Source organism: Cheilinus undulatus, linkage group 23 (genome assembly GCF_018320785.1).
Source record: "Cheilinus undulatus linkage group 23, ASM1832078v1, whole genome shotgun sequence".
In the NCBI taxonomy this organism is placed as follows: Eukaryota; Metazoa; Chordata; class Actinopteri; order Labriformes; family Labridae; genus Cheilinus; species Cheilinus undulatus.
The window spans coordinates 30,076,419-30,097,833 of record NC_054887.1 but is presented as its reverse complement, the minus strand read 5'-3'; the positions used below and the strand labels follow the sequence as shown (position 1 = coordinate 30,097,833).

General features: G+C 38.1%; 1 protein-coding gene across 4 annotated transcripts in view; it reads left to right on the top strand.

Moving 5' to 3' along the window:
• Positions 1 to 21,415, top strand: part of pthlha (parathyroid hormone-like hormone a) — a 244,932-nt gene that overhangs the window by 212,254 nt on the left and 11,263 nt on the right. For 2 of the 4 annotated variants that reach the window (XM_041780999.1, XM_041781002.1), the window contains exon 2: positions 17,942 to 18,052. In XM_041780999.1, coding sequence (XP_041636933.1) covers positions 17,942 to 18,052 — 111 coding nt within the window. Of the gene's footprint in view, positions 1 to 14,076; positions 14,094 to 17,392; positions 17,736 to 17,941; positions 18,053 to 21,415 lie in introns of those variants that run through there. The other 2 variants (XM_041781003.1, XM_041781001.1) reach the window with 2 other exon arrangements.

Sequence of the window (21,415 nt, the reverse complement as noted above, 5' to 3'; positions counted from 1 at the left end):
ATGTCATCATGTTTGCAAAAGCTGAAAAAGAGTAGATGGTTCTCTAAAACTCAAATATGACTTACACTTGAAAAGTAAGGAAGCCCTATGCAGACATGCAGCACATTTTAACTCAGTTTCACAAGTTTGTATTCACCATTTTCTCAAGAAATTGGATTATCAATGAGATGTGTGGCTGTACGTTTGCTTTAGGCTTTTATACAGACATAGCTGTTTGCATTTTGCAAACATATTCAAGGCAGATTGACAGACTTTTAGCTTTGCTCTAAAACTTGATCCCTTTTTATATTTTTTGTTTTCCTAACTAGAGCTCAAAAGTTTGGTTCTGGAAGTAAAATTCCCTTTCATTTTCTCCATAGCAGATTTATTATTATTAACCATATTAGCAGGATGGAAAGTAACTTATTACTTTTACTCAGATTACTGTAATTGAGTAGTTTCTGGTATAAAATCAGTACTTTTACTTGTACTTGAGTAAGTTTTAACTACAGTAACTGTATTTTTACCTGAGTTCAATAGTCTTGTACTTTTTCCACCTCCGTTGACTACACTGCATTTCAAATCTGGGGGATGTGTCAGCAAAGCTTCCCATCATGCCCTTGGGCACAGTGTTTAGATGTGTTTATATGTTTCTCCTTGTGTTAAGAAGTTGCTGGAGTTCTTAGGGTCATTTTCCAATAGGATTGTTGCCATTTTTGTTGTTAGACACATCTGCACCATGAGTCAAGTTATCCACTGAGTTAGAGCTCCCACATTAGTTAGAACTTGTACTTTTTGCGAGTACATTTTGAACATTACTCCTACTTAAGTAAGTTTTAACCAGAGTAACTGCACTTTTACTTGAGTACAATAGTCTTGTACTTTTTTCTCCTATGTTGACTGCACTGTATTTCAAACTTGGGGGGAGTGTCAGCAGAGTTTCCCACCATGCCATTGGGCAGAGTGTTTAGATGTATTTTATATCGTTTTCCTTGTGTTAAGATGTTTACTGTTGTACAGTGATCCCTGCTGGGTTCTTTTGCTTATATTTCTGTTGGATTGTTGCTGTTTTTGTTGTTAGACTCATTTGCACCAAGAGTGAAGATATCCTCAGAGTTAGAGCTCCCGCCTGTGACTTTAGGATTCATAGTGTGTATTCTTTATCAGTCATCACTGCAAAGAGTTACTGTGGCTCTGGCATACTGTAAGATATGCAACACTTTCCAAAGTTTAGTTCTACTTAATGACTCCTTTAAAGTGTTAAATTTAACTTTATATGTGTAAAATCAACACTGTCAATTTTGCAGTGTATTTGACTTTATTATAGAGGTGTGACTTTACCTGTTTGAAGAGCTGTTCTCTTGTTTTTCTTGCCAACAAGGAAAGATCAGATTTTACCACACAACTCCTTAGTAACTACTCAGTATTCAGTATTTAGAGTAAAATTTAAATTCAATACTTTTTACATTTACTGGAGTAGATTTAGAGACCAGTACTTTTACTTTTACTAAAGAAAATTTTAACCTGGGTAACTGTACCTGAGTACAGTAGCCATGTACTTTTTCCACCTCTGCATATTTTCAGAAGTAACAAAGTTAGACTTTCCATGATCTACCTTTGAGTGAAATGACTGTATTAGCTTCTGGATGAGATAATAGTTTATAAGATAAAAACTTATGGTAAAAGAAAATTTGCAAACTCAGCCAAAAAATACTACAATACCCACAATCCTTGAGTGTCACAGCAGTGATTCGTCAGGGACAAAATCCCTGCAACTTCTAGTGAGTGCAAGTAGACTGGGCAGCACATTTTATGCTGTTTAACCCTCTGATTTCTAAGAGCATTTCCTTGATTTTTACATTATGTTTTAATTCACCTTTTTAAGGTATCTGCTAATAACACAATACCCCACTGTTTTATACCAAAGTTTTCAGGACAGTCTCAGCTTTATGAATACTGAGGCCCGTTTTTGTCCTAGAGCAGTCGTTCTCGACTGATGGGTCAGGGACCCATAAGTGGGTCGTCAAGTTCTTTGCAGTGGGAAAGTATCTACAGTTTTACTTAGTGGAGAAGGCTCTGATAGAAGGATGCTCCCTGGGTTAGTCCTGTCCCCATATGGATCATTTATGACAACGCATATTGAATAAAATAAAATTAGTGCAAAAGCAGTTAATCCAGAGTAGCAATATGAGAGCACAACAAGCTCTATGCTATAAAGGAGGAGGCTGGGGTGGAGGTTAAGAGATTAGTGAGAAGTACGTCATATTTAAAAACACAGCTGTGTTGAGTGAACAAGCTGTGATTGGTGGCGGGAGCCAGGAGGGGATGATTAGGATTAGCTGTACGACTACCAATCCAACCTTTTGATTAAAAAAAAAAAAGGTTTTCTTTGAGAAATTCCCTGCCAATTTACCAAATTGTCTGTCTCTGAGAAATGGAGTAAAATAGCGTGTATGCATGCACATATTTTTGCAGTGTTTGTTTTGGCTTATCCCTTTGTCCAATTATAACATCTTGTTCCATTTAAGGGCCGAACTGCAACATTTTAATTCAAGAGGTTGGGAATCTTTTAAAAACTGGGTCACAATTCCTCTTAAGGAGATGGTGTCGGGTCCTGATGCCCAACCCGTTGAGAACCACTGTCCTAGAGGACTTTGTAAAGACTTGTTTCAGCCCAAATGCTGAGTTTAAAATCTTAACATTGAGCTTAGCATGTTCAGGTGTCAAAGCCACTCTCAAGCCAGCTGTGACTTCATAAGAAGAATTTATCCTTCTGCCATAATCCAAAGTAAAAAACAAGCCGTGATTTTCACTTTAAAACTCGTCTTTGCTGACAAATCAAACACTCAGCAGGTGGCTAAGTGTTATTATTAGCTGGAAAATGTATAAAAAGTCTGTTTTAAAAATCCCAAGAGCTTCTCTTTAACACTTAATCAACTTGCAAGCCTGAACCCATAAAGGCAAGCGCGAAAGTCAACTGTTTAGAAAGTCAATACAGCCTAAAACCACTTTCTGTCCCTCTACATTTTCTAATCCGCTCTGCTGGCAGCGCCGTGTTAACCATAATCAGATGTAATTGAGCGCGGGGACTTGATTGCCTTGGTGGGATCCAAGAGTGACACACCAGCAGATTATATACAACCATCTGGTGACATCTGCAAAAGTCACACAGAGACGCTCAGGGTGAGACAGACCAAAGGCGCCTCGTCTACGAATGCTGCGGAAAGGTGGAGATTCACACCAAGCTAACGCTCTGAGAGTGTTCACCCACTGCTGTTTTATTTTATTCACTTCTAGTGATGATTAAGATCTTAATTAGTACTCACGCACTCATTAAGACAGTCATCTCCAGCAGAAGTGTGATGTGATGACACATCAATGAAGCCACTTTACTTTAACTGATGCTACAGCTGTTTTGATCTGAACATTTGATGTTTTTATACAGTTTCTATTAAAAGTACTCACCCCCTTGGATTTTTTGACCCTCTATTGATTTCATTGATCAATCATGGTCAACATAATTAAGCCTTTTGACCAAAAAAACCCTCGTAAATGTCAACGTGGAAACAGATTTTGACAAAGTAATGTCAATTAAATAAAACATGTCATGTAAAATAAGTGACTGTGTAAATATTCCACTGTTCCACTATGAGTCACCACTGTTTGCAATCACAGCACTGAGTCTGTGTGGATAGATCTCAGTCAGGCGTGCACATCTGGACACTGAAATTTTACTTCATTTTTCCTTGCAAAACTGCTCAAGCTCTGTCAGGTTGCACGGCACAGCCCTTTACATGTCCAGCCACAAATCACTGTTGGATTGAGGTCACTTCAGAACATTCATCTTGTTGTCTTAAACCATTAATTTTCAGCTTTAATGTATGGCAAATAAGATTGTCCTCCAGGGCCGGCTGCTGAGAAGCATCCCCACAACATGATGCTGCCACCACTGTGCTCCACAGTGGGGATGTCGTGTTTGTCATGATGTCAGTGTTTGGCATCTTGTCTGATGGCTAAAAAAACTCCATTTTGGTCTTGTCACTAAGACCATTCTTCCTCTTGACCATGGAGTCTCCCACATGGCTTTTGGTCAACTCTAGTCCAGATTGAATCTGAGTTTTTCAACAGTGGCTTCCTCTTTGCCACTCTCTCCGGCCAACACTTGTTGTCTGCAGAGTCTCTCCCATCTCAGCTGCTGAAGCTTGGAACTCCTTCAGAGTAGTCATAGGTGTCTTGGTGGCCTCTCTCACTAGTCTCCTTCTTGCACGCTCACTCAGTTTGTGAGGACAGTCTGGTCTAGGCAGATTTACACGTGCCCTATTTAACTTCAGCACCTTGGAGATATTTTTATATCCATCTCTTGACTTACACTTTTCAATAACCTGTTCTCCAAGTTTCTTGGAGTGTTCTTTTGACTTCATGGTGTAATGGCAGCCAGGAATAACCCTTATGTATTCCTTCATTTTTTGATGAACTCTGGGGGATGCTCAGAGCCTTGGAAATATTTTTGCATCCATCCCCCGACCAGCACTTTGCAACAACCTTTTCTATGAGTTGCTTGGGGTGTTCCTTTGTCTCCATGTTGTAATGGTAGCCAGGTATACTGATTAAGAGTGACTGGATCTTCTAGATACTGCACTCAGGTGATCCCCATTTCACTCATTGAGAGGCAACTGGCACCAGTGAGGTGGACCTCTGCTGAAGTAGGTTAGTCCCTTTCGACATTACATATTTTTATTTATTTGATATTAATTGATAGAAATCTGTTTTCACTTTGATATTAAAGAGATTTTTTTGTATTTTTTGTCACTAAAGCCAAATGATATTTATCATGATTGATCTATAAAATCAGTAAAAGGGGGGAACACTTTTAAAAGGCTCTGCATCAGTTGTTGCAAATCAAAACAAGATATTACACAAGTTGTGGATCTAGCGACCCTACATTGGGTCCCAAACCAGAGCTTGAGAATCTTTGTTTTTGTGGGCAGCATTCCTCATTCTCCGTCAGATGGTCACAGGGTCAGACTGGGAGCAGAAATATGTCTGCTGCAGTTCTCAGAGCAGCGTTTGCCTCCGCAGGATCACCATTAGTGGTTATACAGCGGTGGAGAGCATGTGTTCGTGTGGTGGGCGTGAGTTGTATCATCAGAATGAGAGTAAAACACGACTGAGGCGAGAGACAGGAGTTTCTGTCAAATCCAATCAAAAAAAAATTACATTCCTGAATTCCTCTGTTAAAATATGTCGCCACAAATGACTCTAGAGAGGAGGAGGAGGAGGAGGAGGGGGGTCGAAGGTAAGCCAGAGGCTGAAATGAGCGAGAGGAAGCCCACCCCTGAGAGGAGAATGAGCGAGACGTTCACGGTCTCTTCATCATCCCTCCATCATCGTCATCCATCACCCTGCTCCCCCTCATTCCTTTCTCGGCTCACACTTTTCCATCGTTTCTCCGTCCGTCCCTCTGTGAGAGTCCGTCTGTGATTTACTGAGTCACATGTGGCGTACGAACTGCCATCACATCTATTTATTCAAGTCTAAGGCCGCTCTTTGTACAGTAATTTATCTTTAATACAGGGAACAGGAACTCTTAACTTTATCCCTTAATCTTTTCTGATTCGGATTAAGGCGAAAGATCATAAAACATTTTTATCAAACTGAAGTAGAACTTTAAATCTGGCATGTGGAATTTCCAAAGTTAGAACTATTAATCTTTTGCCTTGTGCTGATTTATCCAAAAATATTTAAGTGTTTAAGTATTTTTGTGCATTTTTATTTCATATGTGGCTGGAAAATCTTAAGGGATTTTTTAAAAACTTGCTCATGGGAACTCTCATGAGTCTGCACAAAGTCACGTTAGCAAAGCACAAAATCACAGCTTCTAATTAGTTATAGGAAATATTCGTTGGTCTCGTTTTTGAGCTGAAGGAGTCTGGGTTACAGTAGTTCTTGCAAAATATGTGAAACAAAATGTTATTTTACAAACCGTGCTTTTATTTTGCAAGGAAACAATGACGGTACTGTTCATGTTCATTGTCTTAAAAACATTGTTGAGGATTTTATTGCAAGGCAGTACATGGTGGCAAATTTCCCTTAATTTGGACAGGAAACTTTTGATGACATTTTTGAGTTTTTCTTTGTTTATGCTGCCACTAAATCGAGCATGTCATGTGCCAGTAAATCTTTATATTTCACTAGTTTTTGTCATTTATGAATTCCTAGAATAATTTATGTCTTCATGGCTTTTTTTGTAGATTCATTTCTAGTTTGCATAAATGTTTGTGGGTTTTAAAGAATGGTTAGGAGACTGCAGATTTGCAGGAAGCATTTGTGGGTAGAAAGGCATTGTTTACGGTTTTTACAAGCATTTTTTATGAGTTGATGGCTTGTGTATTAGTGAATGAAGCTACAGTTTGGTCAAAGTACATGAATACTGACAGTTCCAGTTAATCTATCACCCAACTGTTATTAGTGTTAAGTTTGTAGTTAATTTTTAACTTTTCCAAAACCTTTTAACCTCCATCGACATTGCTTTCCAATAACATTATTTTAAAAGCAAGAGCATACAGGCTCCTCTACTTTACTGAGCTTATTGAATAACCAGCTAAAATGCCCGTCTCTGCCCTGTAGACCTGTGTTGCAGGTGCAATTGCTGTAAGGTTGTATTATTTGCATTATCATTATAATTAAGAACTTTGAGTAAATTTTACATGAATTACTTTTTATTTTTACTTGAGTAGATTATTGACATATTTTATTTAAAGTTAATTCTAACCAAATCTTGCCACTTTACACCTAATGTTGCCTCTGTTGACCCATTATTGCCACTATCAACAATTTTTTTCAAACTTTAACCCAATTATGTGAATTTCAATCACATTTCACTATTTGATATGCTCATTTTTGCCAGTTTAACCTATTTATGCCTGTTTTTCTGTCTGAGTTAACTCTTTTTGCCAGTTTATATCAATTCTGCATCCCATTTAACCACATTTTCCTCCCATTTTTGCCAATTTAAAGTCATTTCAGCCACTTTTCAATTCCCTTTTACTACTATCTATGCCAGTTTTTGCTGCTTTAACAAATTTTTGCCACTTTTTTCTTATTTTTTGCCACTTTTATCAAATTTTTGCCATTTCTGCTACTTTTAAAATCCAATTTCACCACCTTTTCCACCATTTTTTTTTTTCTTTTTTTTGCCATTTGAAACCTATTCTAGCCATTTTTAACCCATTGTATTTGTTTTTAACTTTAGGGGTTTACATGTTTTAAGAAGGCTATTTACTACAGGAATGACAAAAGATGCTTGCTTCTTTTATTAGAGTGGTTATTTTCAGCTTAAATATAAGATATAGATACCTCAGCTTAACTTTACAGTAGTCCATGAATTTTTTATTGACCTTCATGGATGCCCAGTGTGGCTGGACCTAGAAAGCCCCCCCCCAAAAAAAAAAAAAAACAGCCATGATGGTTCATAATTGTGCATGGCTGTTTTCAACCACTTTCAGGTACAGTGGGGGTCCCCGGTCTCTGGCAACTTTATTTTTAGGGTCCTGTGCTGAAAAGGTTGGGAATCACTGGGAACCACCTCATCACAGTTAATGCCCTTGTTAAGATGGTCATTCAGAGGTGCTAATGCTTAAATTGTAAAAGTTTAAAAGACTCTGACTTTGTGCACTGATCTTTTACCAAATGCATTAAATCTGAAATTTTTATTTGGAGTGCTTTGGTTGTGCTTAGAGTTCTTGTGTCTGCAGTTTTCAAACATGTTCACCTTAAAGCAGAAAAACCTCCTAAACTGTGGCCAATCTCTCTGTGATTAATGTTAATGGAGTATATAACCTGCCGGGGTTATCGTCCTATCGGCGTGCCAATGGCGTGGGGGCCTCTGGACGGCGCGGGTGGCTCAGTTCGGACCTCTGCTGGGGGGAGATTTAAACAGTGCAAGTCTTTGTGAGGAGAATTGTTTTTAAAAGCAGAGAGGCAGGAGAAGCAGGGGGGTGCGGTCGCAGAGATTAAAAGCGGACATTTGTTTTGTGTATGTCGAGCCCTGCCAAGACGCTGCAATTTTCTATGAATCTAAAACAGCTTTCCTGGCTCGGACCCCACAGGCCGCCTGCTGCCAGGAAAAGCCGTTTTTTTTTCTTCTTCTTCTTCTACCTGTTTACGTGCAGGTAAAGTAGCTTTCAGGGGGCAGGAGGACACGAGTTTCCAGCCAAGAAGGTGGGCGTTCGAAGAGGTAGGAGGGGCGACGACAGGTACTGTTCCCCCCCGCTGATCCTCGACACTCCTCCTTTTGTTCCAGTGTTTAGAAATCAGCCTGGACTTCATGTTCCTGAAACGACTCCAACTAGAGGAGCTCATAAAATGGAAGGAACTCGACTAATTTTCAGACAAACTGGGGAAAAGTTCTCCCATGATTCTCCCTGGCACCGATCATTCACCATCAGCATGCAGACGCTGATGATGATGAGTTGGAAGGGAACAATGGATGGAGTTTATGATCCCTAATGAATGAAAGGAGCAGCAGGAAGGTCTGTTGCATCAGCGTGTGTTGGCAGCCTGCAGGTTGCACAAAGAATGTCTTCATTGTGTGCGTTTCATGTTCGTACAGTGACCTTTACAGTGGAGCTGCTATTTCTGGGTAAAAATCAAGGACGCATCAATAGCCCACAGACGCCAGGAGCGAATGTTTGAGATAATTGAGAACACAGTCTGACTAAACTCAGCCAGTTGATTTACTGTTGAGTCAGAGAGCAAACTGTAGGGAAGTCCTGATGAATATCTATATCCGCACTTTACGTATAGGATTTCCTCCCCAGAAGAGAACGAGTCATTCTTCTTAAAGGGTTTTTGGAGCCGTTGGAGCAGCGCTGCCTGGCAGAAACCTCCAGGGACCTGCCGTTACGTTAGCTAAACATTTCAGAAGTGCACGGTGGGCTAGCCTTCATACTGCTCTTTGTGCTCATGTTCAGAGGTCAGATTAGCTTTTACACTGATTAAAGTCATCCCAAAACAAACCCAGGTCCAGATTTTGGTAATTCGGAGAGCCAGTGTAGTGTAGGACTACCACATAAATGTTTAGCCTCTAGCCTTAGCAAGCAACGTTGTTAAAATGTTCAGCACTTTTCAATATCATCTCTTTTAAAACAATGCAACAGTTGGTAGTCTTAGGAAGTATGAAGGCTTTCTTTAGGTTGAATCTGTTGAATTTTTGCACTTAAATGTCCTAAACATTGATCAAAAATTACCTACCCAATGTCATTTATCTTTTGGTTAAGGTCTTGTTACCTGAAAGATTTCAAAAATATTTAAAAACTGAAAGAAACATCCTACGTTTGTTCAAGTACAATGAAAACATCCTCATGAGGAATTGCAACATAACTGATATGTCACTCTTTAAAAGGTGAAGAGCAGGGAAAATATTGGCAAGACTATAAGATATATATTAGTGATGGGAATTTTGGCTCTTTTCAGTGATCCGGATCATTTGGTTCGGCTCAGCAAGAAGAGTTGGCTCTTTTTGGCTCCCAAACGGCTCTTCATTCTGGTACCAGTTATGTTCATTTGACCTGCCAGATTTAGCAGTTTAGTCCAACTGTGCTGTCCCCACCAAAACATCTTGCAGGTCAGATGAAATCTGCTAACTGGCTGGGCTGTTTGACAGATAAAACATTGATACCATTGATACATTTATACCATCAAGCTTGTGTCCTTAGTGCAAGATGTGCCTGTGGAAGTGTATGTAGAAAAGATCATTCCTGAAAATCAATCATATAACAAAAAACATACATAAAAGTAATTGTTGTAATGATCTAAAATGGCTCTAAAATGGGATCCAGCTCTTCTCGTTCACATAAAAAAGTCGGCTCTTTGAACTAGTTCGTTCACAAACAACACATCACTTATATATACATTTATATGAGGTATATAAGGGGTTCTTAAACTTTTCAGACTGTGACCCCTGAAATAAAGGTGCCAGAGACTGAGACCTCCCTGTACCTAAGGATGTTTGAGCACAGCCATGCAGGGGGCCATAAGGGGAGAGCTTTCTGGGGCCTATACAAACTGGGGGCCAACAGCTTTCCCTTCTCAATATATGAAATGTATCCATGAAAATTAAATGCTGCTTTGCTGTGTATTATCTTAAGGAGTTAAGTTTTTAAGGAAAAGATACCTCTATTTAAAAAATAGTCAGCAACGAAGGAGGTTGGATCACCGAATAAACGTATTCAGTGGGACAGTACCGTCAGACTGCACACCATAGTGTGTTTTTACAATACGGTAAACCACTGTTTTCAATTCATGGATGAATTTCACACAAGAGGGAGAAAAGCTGTTAAAGACCCTGTAAAGTGAAAATAGATCTTTATTTAGGATTGTTGTGTGACAGGCCACTGTGTTATGAACCCCCAGGTCGAATTTCAGTCAAATAAAATATCTCCAAGTTTATAAAATTAAGCTTCAAAATCATGAAAAATTAGGTGGTAAAATCTGCTGATCTGAAGCCATGCCCACTCAGGAGAAATATGATCCTCTGACATTAAAAAAAAAGGTTCAATCCGAATTGAGGAGAGCACTCACGCAATTAGCCTGCCTCTTGCCCTTTTTTTTTTTTACCTCAGAAGAAGAGACAAAGACCGTTTTCTGCTTGACATCTCTGTTGTGATGCTTCAAATGATCCATAGACCATTGTGGCTGATAGATTTGGTAAATTTACCTCACAATGAACAGAAAAACAGCATTTAACTGACTGTTACTTTTAATAAAGGCAGGGACATCAGCTAACAACAGACTTTACTGAGATGAACTGCTCTGTGATTTTATATTGTTGTGTTAGAGGGGCGGAGTCATTCCCCACTGTGGGCTTGTGACATCACCAGCCCACATATTGGCCCCGCCCAAATTAAACCCAGCCAGGAAAGAGGTGAGAAACGTTTTAACTGTCTAACTCCAGAATTCAGTCACAGCTAGATCTCAGTGTTTTCATGTTTTCAGCAACCACATTCCAACATATCTAGTGTGTTAAGACACAAATTTTAGATTTTATTTTACGGGGTCTTTAAAAGTGGCTTCCTCTGTGCTTTAAATGATCCCAAACTGCCTTGTGAGAAGCTCATGAAGAAAAGAACAGAAATCTCAAGCAACACTTGTAGTTATAAACTTTATTGGACCAACGTGTTTCAGCGGGCAGCCTTCATCAGGGTGAGTGGCTTGAACATGAAAGGCCACTTTTAACCACTTTTCTCCCTCATTATGTATAATTCAACTATGAAACAAAAACAGTAATATACTGCTTAGTAGAGCTGAGAAATTGTCAAGTTAATTTCAGTTACAACTTTGTCTTACCACAACCATGAAAACAAAGTAATTGTGATTAAGCTGTGTTTTTTAACCACTTAATTTCATTCATTCATTCATTGCATGTTTTCATAGTGTTAAGACTGTTTACGTTCTATAAAAGCCTGTGATCTAGGTGTAATTGAATCAGTGAGTAATTGTGTTAAAGTAATCTTGAGATCAATACCAGTCATGATGCATTTTACATGGATGATGTCTCCTAGAGCCTAAAGCAAGGAAGCGCCCTCTTTTACTGATGAGTATAAACCTGATAGAAAATTCCTGTATCCTTGACAAGAGGATAAATTAGCCCTTTTTTGTCTCTCAGTATTTTCGAAAAATAAAAAAACAAAAACAAGATAAAACAGAACTAATATTGCATGTCAAGTGTATAAGTTGGCCTATCCGGAACATGGCATTTTTAGAGAAATACTAGTATATGATATCTTGGTAGAGTTGATATCTGTGCTCTTATTGCAATATTTTCCTAGTAAAATGTCCTCAAAGCTACTTCACTACTTGCTTTGCTACTAAACCCCAGATTTAAAGACACGAAACAGCAAGGAAAATAGCTAATCCCCCTGAGGAGGTGGTGGAGACCAAAAACAGAGCTATAACAAAGAAAATGTAGGACGTGTTTAAGGAGTAGTTCTAAAAATAATGTTAGATCTCTGTCTGCTGTGCATGTACTTAAGCAACAGTATGGTCAAATGTTTAGACTTAAGAAGTGTTTCAGAAGTTTAACTAAAAAGGAATTGTCATACATAGTTTGGTCAAGTTCCCATTTATTGAACGGCCACCTTTAGTGGCAAAGACTGAACCTTTTAACGATATTTAACTATGTTTTTAGATATATTTTGATCTTCTTTTTCCGTTAGCTAGTTGTTGCACATATGTAACTGTAGTGTTGATATGCTGCAGCTTTCTTTTATTCTAACAGTATTTTATCCAAGGCAGCAAATGACAGAATGACTGGTATAGCGCCAGGCCGTTATCCCTACATTTATTATTCAAAATTAGTGAGCTATTACTTCACTCCCCACTAATCCAGCAGCTCATACGTCAGCCTATTGTTCTAAACAAATAGTCTGAAATTTAAATAACACTCACCACCCTTCTGTTGTGACTAAACATGATTCAAACCCACTCTTCACATTAAACTGGGATTTAAAAAATGCGTACAACTAACCATAAATCTCCAAACATGTGAAATGTCGATGCCACATGCCTGTGTAAACATTTTCCCACAAATGATTTCCCCACAGATATTTTTCGTGGTCCTGACTCAGATAAGACCCAAGCAGCGAGTGTCGGATCTGGTTTTAATTGTGGAGGCGACAGCTGGAACACATTTCTGATATTTCAACACGTGTCAGTCAGAGCGGCGAGGAGAATGGCGCTGCTGCCCGCAGTGTTTGTCTGACTTACTGATGTTTGCTCTTTAAGACGGGCTGAAGCCTTCATATGAGGAGGTTAACTTGGGAAACTTGTACGCCTTAAATAAAACCAGTGTGATTTTTTTATGGGACTATTTCTAATAATGCCCTCCTGATTATGATCATCTTTACATACAAGCATGCAGCCAAAACTAGAAAAGTTTAATTCAGCCTTTTGGCTTTAAAATTGACATAAATTTCAAAATGAAAATTATGTACGTAACTTTACGAATTTAGAATGACCAACAGACCTGTCTTCTATAATCTTCAGTGAAGATTCTTTTTTACTTACTACTTCTTTTACCATCTTCTTTATCTGCAAACAATCCGGACTTTCATTTACGTGGACTTTCACTTGATTTAAAGGTTTTCCCATCTGTTTCCATTTGCGCCCAAAGATGCGTGAAAATTAGACAAATTATCCTGCTGGGGTGTGAAAGAGCTGTCTGAATATTTGACTTGACCATTCCGAGAAGTGCAACTCTTTAAGTCTCTGTCCTGAAAGGGTGTCTTGAGTCTTTCAAAACAAAATTCAGATACTTAACTACTTTGTAAGTCATGTTCCTGAACAATAAAATCCCCCGTTAGCTTAAGACAGTAAAAATCTAAAAGTAAAAGCATGGCAAAGGACACTTTGTTGAGAAAATCTTAATTATTAACATTAACTGGGTCCCTCACACAAAAGAACAACTAAACATGAACTCCTGAAAAGCGTAAATACTGTCACATTAACTGGGACCAAAGGACGTCAGTGAGTCATTTTGTACATACGCTCCTGCATGTTTCTTGTCCTCTTCTTTAAAGGGATACTTCAACAGACTTCCAAAGTTCTGATTTTTTTTTTCTCGTAAATTTCCAACTTTTTAACTCAAAATTCTGACTTAGTTTATCATAAATTAACAACTTCATAATCTCAAAATTATCCTTTATTTCTAAAACATTTAAGAATCCTCATTATTTTTTAGATTTTTGGCCTTTTCATGCCTTTATTTGATAGAGGAAGGACAGTGGATGGACTTGGAAACAGGGAAGAGAGTGGGGAGAGACATGGGGCAAAGGGCCACAGGCCGGATTCGAACCCGAGCCACCCGCGTACAAGGGTAGTGCCTTAAACCACTTGACCATCTGCGCTCCCAGAAGCCTCATCATTTTTTATTTGTTACAGCCTCCCTAATAAGCCTTCTGGCTTTTACCAGTATTGTATCAACGTTTAAATACTCAGAACATTGAAACTCTATTTTCAGACAATGCAGAACATAATCCCCCTAGTGTAGGCCTTTTTTTTTTTTTTTTTTTTTTTTTTTGACAAACCCACTCCCTCCAGAAGTTCCTGTTTCCTAGGTAGGTATGGGGACATTTTTTAAGTTTTTAATGTTTTGTAAATTTATGACTTTTTGGAACTCAAAAATTCAGATTTGGTTTACAGCCTTTCTCCTTAAGTTCCTGTTTCTTGGTATTGACAAATTTCAAAAGTTTCGATTAAGTTCATAAATGTACAACTTTTTTACTGCAAGTTTGGACTTGGTTTACAGGGCTCTCTCTTAAGTTCCTGTTTCCTAGGGAGGTAGGGTCACAGCTTGCAAGCTTTGAGGTTTTTCTCGTAAATTTTTTACTTTTTATTTTTTTTCAGCAACCTTATGATTTTAAAAATTCCTTTCTTTTCTGAAATCATAACCTCTTCTTTTTTTATTTCTTACACCTTTGTAGGTTTTTAGAAGTATTTTATCAACATTTAAATACTCAGAACTCTATTTTCAGACAGCGCGAAACGTAATCCCTCCCTAGTGTGGACATTTTGGAACATATCATTTTTCGGAAACCCAGTCTCTCCTGGAGTTCCTGTTTCCTAGGGAGGTACAGTTAAAAAGTTTTGAGTTTTTCATAAGTTTACGTGTTTTAAAGGTAGCAATGGGGCTTTAGTGTTTCGAAGTTTTTCTCTGAATTTTGCGTCTTTCTAAATTTAAGTTGGTTTATTGTAAATTAAAGACTCTAAGTTTTCAGTTTTCCTCAAAAATTAATAGATCCTATTTTTGTGGCCCTAATATGCATTTTTATATTTTTACCTATATTGTATCAAAGTTAAAATATTTTCAGAAAGTGCTGAAATAAATCCCCCACTACCAGGGACCTTTTGGGCCATAAAATGTAGTTCTTGGGAAACCCAGTCCCTCCATAAGTTCCAGTTTCCTGGGGAGGTTTTGACGAAGCGCCAAGATGCATTCAGAGGGACTTAGCGTTGCATCTCCTGGATGTCAAACAAACTTTATTCTAGTCTGTAGTTTTGCTGTACTTATGGGAGGATAAATGATACGTTTAACAGGCTAGATTTGGATCAGGATCAGCCACGGGGAAAAATCCTGCTTCAGGTTTCATTTCCGAGGGATATTTAAGCTCAGCTGTATTTTGTTCTTTTTATAGCGTGATGCTAATAAATGCAGTCCAGTGTGAGGGTTACATAAGAGCAGAGAGCTGTGACAGTGTTGGTGGTCTGAGGCTTTTAAGTGTGAAGCCGTTTGATCCTCAGATGCAGAGAAGGTTTCCACCCTGAGTCACATTTAACTCGATCAGATTAAATCAGATCCTGTAATCCACTGTAATGATCGACTGCCGGAGACGGAAATGTGTCTATAATGGTAGAAAAGATGATTTCACTTAATTACAGTAAGAGCAAAAACACAGCCGATGAACAGGAAGCTGATGTGTGAACTTCCTCATGCCTCGAACCGTCTGATGGTAGAAATGTTTCACACTTATTGGGAGAGATAGAGGAGGCTGCGCAGCTGTTAATCCCAAACATTGTCTGCTTTGATTTGATAGTGTAAAGCGGATGTGAGGGTTATGCGCTGTGTGCTCTGTTGAGCTTGACACAGCTTAGTCGAAGAGGGACCAGCACATATTTGAAATTGAGAATAAAAAAGTAGCTAAAATTTGGCATCCCGCTCCAGAGTGCACGGCACGTATGGAAAGATAGGACAGCATCACACCTGAAACGGTTCACCTGACTGCAGCAGGCCTCCAAATGCCATCGATGGCCCCGAGTCAGAGCAGTGACTCTCACTGGAGCCTGCTGTCACTGTTCATCACACAACAAAGCTTCAGACAGGAAGTAGCTTCCAATATTTGGGCTTTCAGAAAGACACCTGAAAATTTAAAACACATGCTACTATATTCTACCTCTGATTTCATAAACTTCTGTTAATATTTGAATATTTTAAACTGTGCATCAAGGTTTTTAACTTACAGGGAATTTTTCCAATAGATATTGTGATATTTTGACATGGGTTAATCATGACTTGATCAGTTTCTTATTGTTAGGTAAAGTCTTTAAAATTGCCTCAAAGCTTTCAACAGTTCTAATTTTTTTTATTTATTTATTTTTTTTTTAAAGGAAGCACTTCATTCAGGCACCTGTTTCCTGGCCAAAAAAAACTCCAGATGTTTCATGAGGAAGGATTTGGCTAGCATTTTATGTTAGCCTCCGTTACATTAGCATAAGTTACGTTAGCATTGGTTACGTTTGGAGCCCTTCCATTAGTATGAAGTTCAGTGACAGAATAAACAAGAATAAGAAATGTTTAGGGCTGTCAAAAGCCAAAGCTTAGCCAAAGGGCAATAATGCATGCAATTAATCACAACTGAAAAAAAATTGTGCACTAATTGTGGACCCTGATTAATCACGATTAACTTGATTAATCTTGAAAGCCTTAGTTTGAGCAAACCTTAACCCTTAGAGGTCCACTGGCTTTTTTGCCATTTTTTTCATACTTTTATTCGACAGTATAACCCACTCAGCAAATGCACACCATGTTCCTGTTTGGTATCATTTTTTCTGCACTACCTCAGCTTTATGAAATGAAAACTATATATTTTATTAAGTTAATTTACTATATTGGATATAGGACCTCCAAAATCAACAAAACCCAAAAATTGATTTTTTTCAAAATTTGTTATTTAAAACAATATTTTGTCATTCTGAAAAATAAATTACAAAATGCTGGAAGTTTTTTGAGGTTTTTGCTCTGTTGATCAAAGGAACTTTAAGGATGACTTTTGTGCTCCTTATATCAGGTTATGCTGCCACCTGTTGGAGGTCTAAATACACTGCAAAGCTACATAGATGCATTAACAGTTAAACAAGCTGCTACATCAAAACACAAAGTATTATCGAATCAACTGATCACACTCATAGATATTATAGTCTTTCAAAGTCTTGTTTGAATGTTAAGTGTGCTATCAGTGTATATTGTGGCACTAATTACCCCTCATAAGTCTGTGAGCAGGCTTTTTATTTTCCCTTAATTATAGTTGTTCTTGTCTTGATTCTTCTTGGGCTCTTTGCTGTTGTTTATGTATTTAAATGTGCTTTTAAAGCCTTGACAGTAGCATAGAAGTGTTCATTCAGTACTTTTTGGCTCTCAGTGACCCTCATAGCTCCTGCAGAATTCTCAGGTTGTCTCTCCCTCTTTGTGCTGCTCGAGTGCCACCTTCCTGCCGTTCCTCCTCCTCTTCTTCTTCTTCTCCTTTTTTTTTTCTTTATCTGACTCCTGCTCCTCCGGTGGGCAGAGACAGGATGAGGAGGCCGTCCTCTTTGTTCATAAAGTCCTCCCCTTCTGCTCTCCTCTGACCTGCTCCGACGCTCAGGCAGCATGCAGCACTCGCTCCCATCAGACCGACCAGCAGCAGCTGCCCTGACATCACTCACACTCTCACCTCTGACCGCGGGACACCTGGACGTCTGCTGGAGACGCAGCTGGACTTCTTCTACTCTTTAAGGGGGGACATAAATAACGACTCCAATCTCCTGGATGTGTTTTGGCTCGTGGGGACTTTTTGCTCCCTCTTCCTGAAGGTGTCATCACCTGGATTTGGTCTCCTGAGACGCTTTTTTATTTGTGGTTTAAAGTCAGACTGGAAAGTTTGAGACGAGACTTTGGTGTATTATTTTTTTATCTTTTCCTTTTGGACAGACGCTGCTGTGGGAAAGTAAGTTTCCCACTCCCTTCTTCTCCGTCTTCTTCTTCTTGTGCTTTTGTTTTGTTTAATTTCAGCTTTGTTGTGGTTGAAACGTGCAGGACGGGTTTCTGCAGGGACTTGTCTGAAGAAAATCTCTGCCAAAGTTTACACGTACATGCATTAAAGTTTAAGCTCTTGATTCCTTCTCAGCTCATGAGCGTGTTTCTCCTTTTCAGGAAGATGTTCTGCTCCAGGAGAGTCCTGCAGCAGTGGTGCTTCGCTCTGTTCCTGCTCTGCTCTCCTGAGCCGCACTTTGGACGGCCGATTGATGCCCTCAGCAACAGAATGTGAGTCTCATTTCTGCACTTTTTAACCCCTTTTTTGTTCCTCCCCCCCCCCCCCCCCCTTATCAAGCAGAGAAAGTGGACTTAACTTCAGGATTATTTGCTCATTTATTTTCATGTATTTCCTCCCTCTCCCCTCCCTGCGTGGTGGGTGAGCACAGCCTGGAAAATGTGTTCATTTGTGAAACGTGCCGGCAGATGTTTGGTTAGCGCTCGCCCACCTGTGTGTTTACCTAAAGCAGAAAGCGTCTCGCTGTGATAAACTCCCAGCCTGCTCCATCAGACACGTTCAGGGCCCCGTCAGACTTTCTAACGCCCTCTCCGTCTTTGTGTTTGGACTCTGGAGGGGAATGAATAACGCTGATGCTCGGCTCGGCACCAAACCAAACCTGCTGCTCCTGCTGAGGCGTCCGATGCCAGAGAGAAAGTTAAACACACTTAAAGAGCTTTTGGAGGGGCGATACAATCTCTAAGATGTGATCAGTTTTTAATGACTCAGTGGGAAGATGCTCAGGGTGAGATTTTCTCCCTGAATGAAGTTTCCACAGAGACGGGTCACATCTGAAATGCATTTTGGAGGCTGCAAGTTTAGAGTCTTTAAAGTTTATGTAACATTCTGCAGCTTTTTCCTCATTTGTGTGGGGTCTGCTTTCCGGAAAATAGGGCTACACTCATCATGTGATGTGCTCTTTTAAAGGTTTAGGAGCAATGAAGGATGGCTGGGTTAACTGTGGATTAGGGCCGGGCAAGATATCGAGATTTAAGATGTTTTTGCCGATTTTTAGCTAAAATATAGAAGTAAAAATTACCCTCAGTTACAACCATCATATCAACCGTTTACAGTAGCTAAAGCTAATTGTTATATGCTGCTTATTGATATCAAAATATTCAAATTAAAATATTTAATCCAAAAGGGAATTATCTCATTTCAGTCAATTTAAGAGTATTTTTATTTGCAGTAAAAATCAAATAGTATCAATGGAGAGTTAAACACTGAAGCAACAAAAATAGAAGTCCTAGACGCCCAAGACTGGGTTGTTTATTGATTCAGAAACTTCAGGTAAACTGTCTACATTGTACAAATATGTTGGCAACATTTCTGTGAAATTGAAATAGTCAAACCTTCCATATTCTTACATGCAAGTTGTTTAAAAATTATCATAACTCTGTCATTTAAGGATTTTTGGCCTCAGAAAGTGTAGAAATTGAACAATCTTCAGTGTTATTATTAGCCAAAAGAGAATGAGAGAGCACTGTTAAAATTGCGCAAATACATTGGCAATATTTCTGTAAATATAAGCTTCTTGAAACTGTCAAATTTCTGTTATTTTCATGATCAGTGGTGTCAAAAAGAAGAGAAACGTAATGACCTTAAGTCTAATTTCAACCATGAGAGGAAAATAGCACTGCCTACATTGCACAAATATGTTGGCAACATTTCTGTTTAAATTGAAACTCTTTAAAACTCTTACATGCTTTGTTTTTCCAATATTAAAAACTCCATTATCTAATGATTTTTGACATCACAATGTGCAGAAATGTTAAGCTTCTTAGTCTTATTTTTAACCAAAAGGGAGTACTGTCAAATTGCACAAATACATCAGCAACATTTCTGTATTTAACACGGTTAAACTTTCTTTACATTATATTGATGTTCAGTGGTATCAAAAAGTACAGAAACTTTATGACCTTATGTCTTTATTTCAACTGAAAGAGGAAAAGAGCATAGTCTAAATTGTGCAAATTTGTTGGCAACATTTACATTGTAATGAGGGCATCTATACTCTTGAAAGCCATGGGTTTCAAAATGATCAAATCTTATCTGATATCAAAAAGTGCACACATAGTTATTTTTAACCGAGAGAGCACTGTCAAAATTACATAAATACATTGGCAACATTTCTGTGATTATTAAGGTTGACAAACTTTTATACTCTTAAATACCATGTGTTCCAAAAACACAGAAATGTTGAGAAACTAAAAAGTTAAAAAAAAATAAATGATCTTCAGTCTTGTTTTCAACATGAAAAGAGCAACAGCAATGTCCAAATTGCACAAATATGTTGGCAACATTTCTTTGTAAATTGACACATTTAATACTCTTACATGCTTTGTGTTCCAAAATATTATAATGATTTTAGCATCATAAAGTACATAATTGGTAAGCTTTTTAGTCTTGTTTTAAGTCAAATGAGAATGAGCAAGCACTGTCAAAATTGCATGAATAAGTTGGCAATATTTCCTTTTTTTCTTTATTTTCAAAAATTATGTGTTCAAAAACAATCAGATTTTCATACTTTGATGATCAGTGGTTTAAAAAATACAGACTGTATGTTTCATTCAACCTAAAGAGAGAAAGAGCAATGTCTGAATTGAACAAATATGTTGGCAATAAGTCTGTGTATATTGAAATTGTTAAACTTTTCCATACGTTTTATACCATGTCTTCCAAAATGGTCAAAATTCTATTATTATTTTCTGTAACAGAAGTTGCAGAAATGTAAAGGTCCTTATTCTTTTTTTTTTAAATTGAAAGGGAACAAGAGAGTACTGTCAAATTGCACAAATACATCAGCAACATTTCTGTTATATCTAAGTTGCTGAAACTTTCTTTACATCATATTGATGTTCAGTGGTATCAAGAGGTGCAGAAACTTTATGACCTTAAGTGAGAGAGAAAGAGAGATAGAGCGTTGACTGAATTGTGCAAATTTGTTGGCAACATTTACATTGCAATGAGGTTGTCTGTACTTTTCAAAGCCATGAGTTTCAAAATTATGTGCACTGCACATGGTTATTTTTAACCGAGAGAGAGAGCACTGTCAAACTTGCATAAATATATTGGCAACATTTCTGTGATTATTAAGGTTGTCAAACTTTTACACTCTTAAATACCATGTGTTCCAAGAAGTACAGAAATTTTGAAAAACTAAAAAGTTAAAAAAAAAATTAATGATCTTCAATCTTGTTTTAAACCTAAGAAGAGCAAGAGCACAGCCAAAATTGCACAAAAAGGTTGACAAAATTTCTGTATATTTAGCTTTTTGAATGTTTTGATATTTCTGAATGCCATCTGTTGCAAAAAGTACAGAAAGTAAACGATGTTCAGTCTTACTTTCAACCGAAAGAGAGAGTGAGAGGGAAAGTGCAATGTCAAAATTGCAAAAATATGTTGGCAACACTCTTGTATGTATGGATGTTGTACATTTTTTATATACTTTTAAATACCATGTGTCTCAAAATGATCAAATCTCCATTATTTTAATGACAGGTAATATTAAAAAGTGTGGAAATGTAATGACCATTAGTCATGTTTTTAACCAAAAGAAAGCTAGCTCTGTCCAAATTGCACTAAATAGTTGGTAA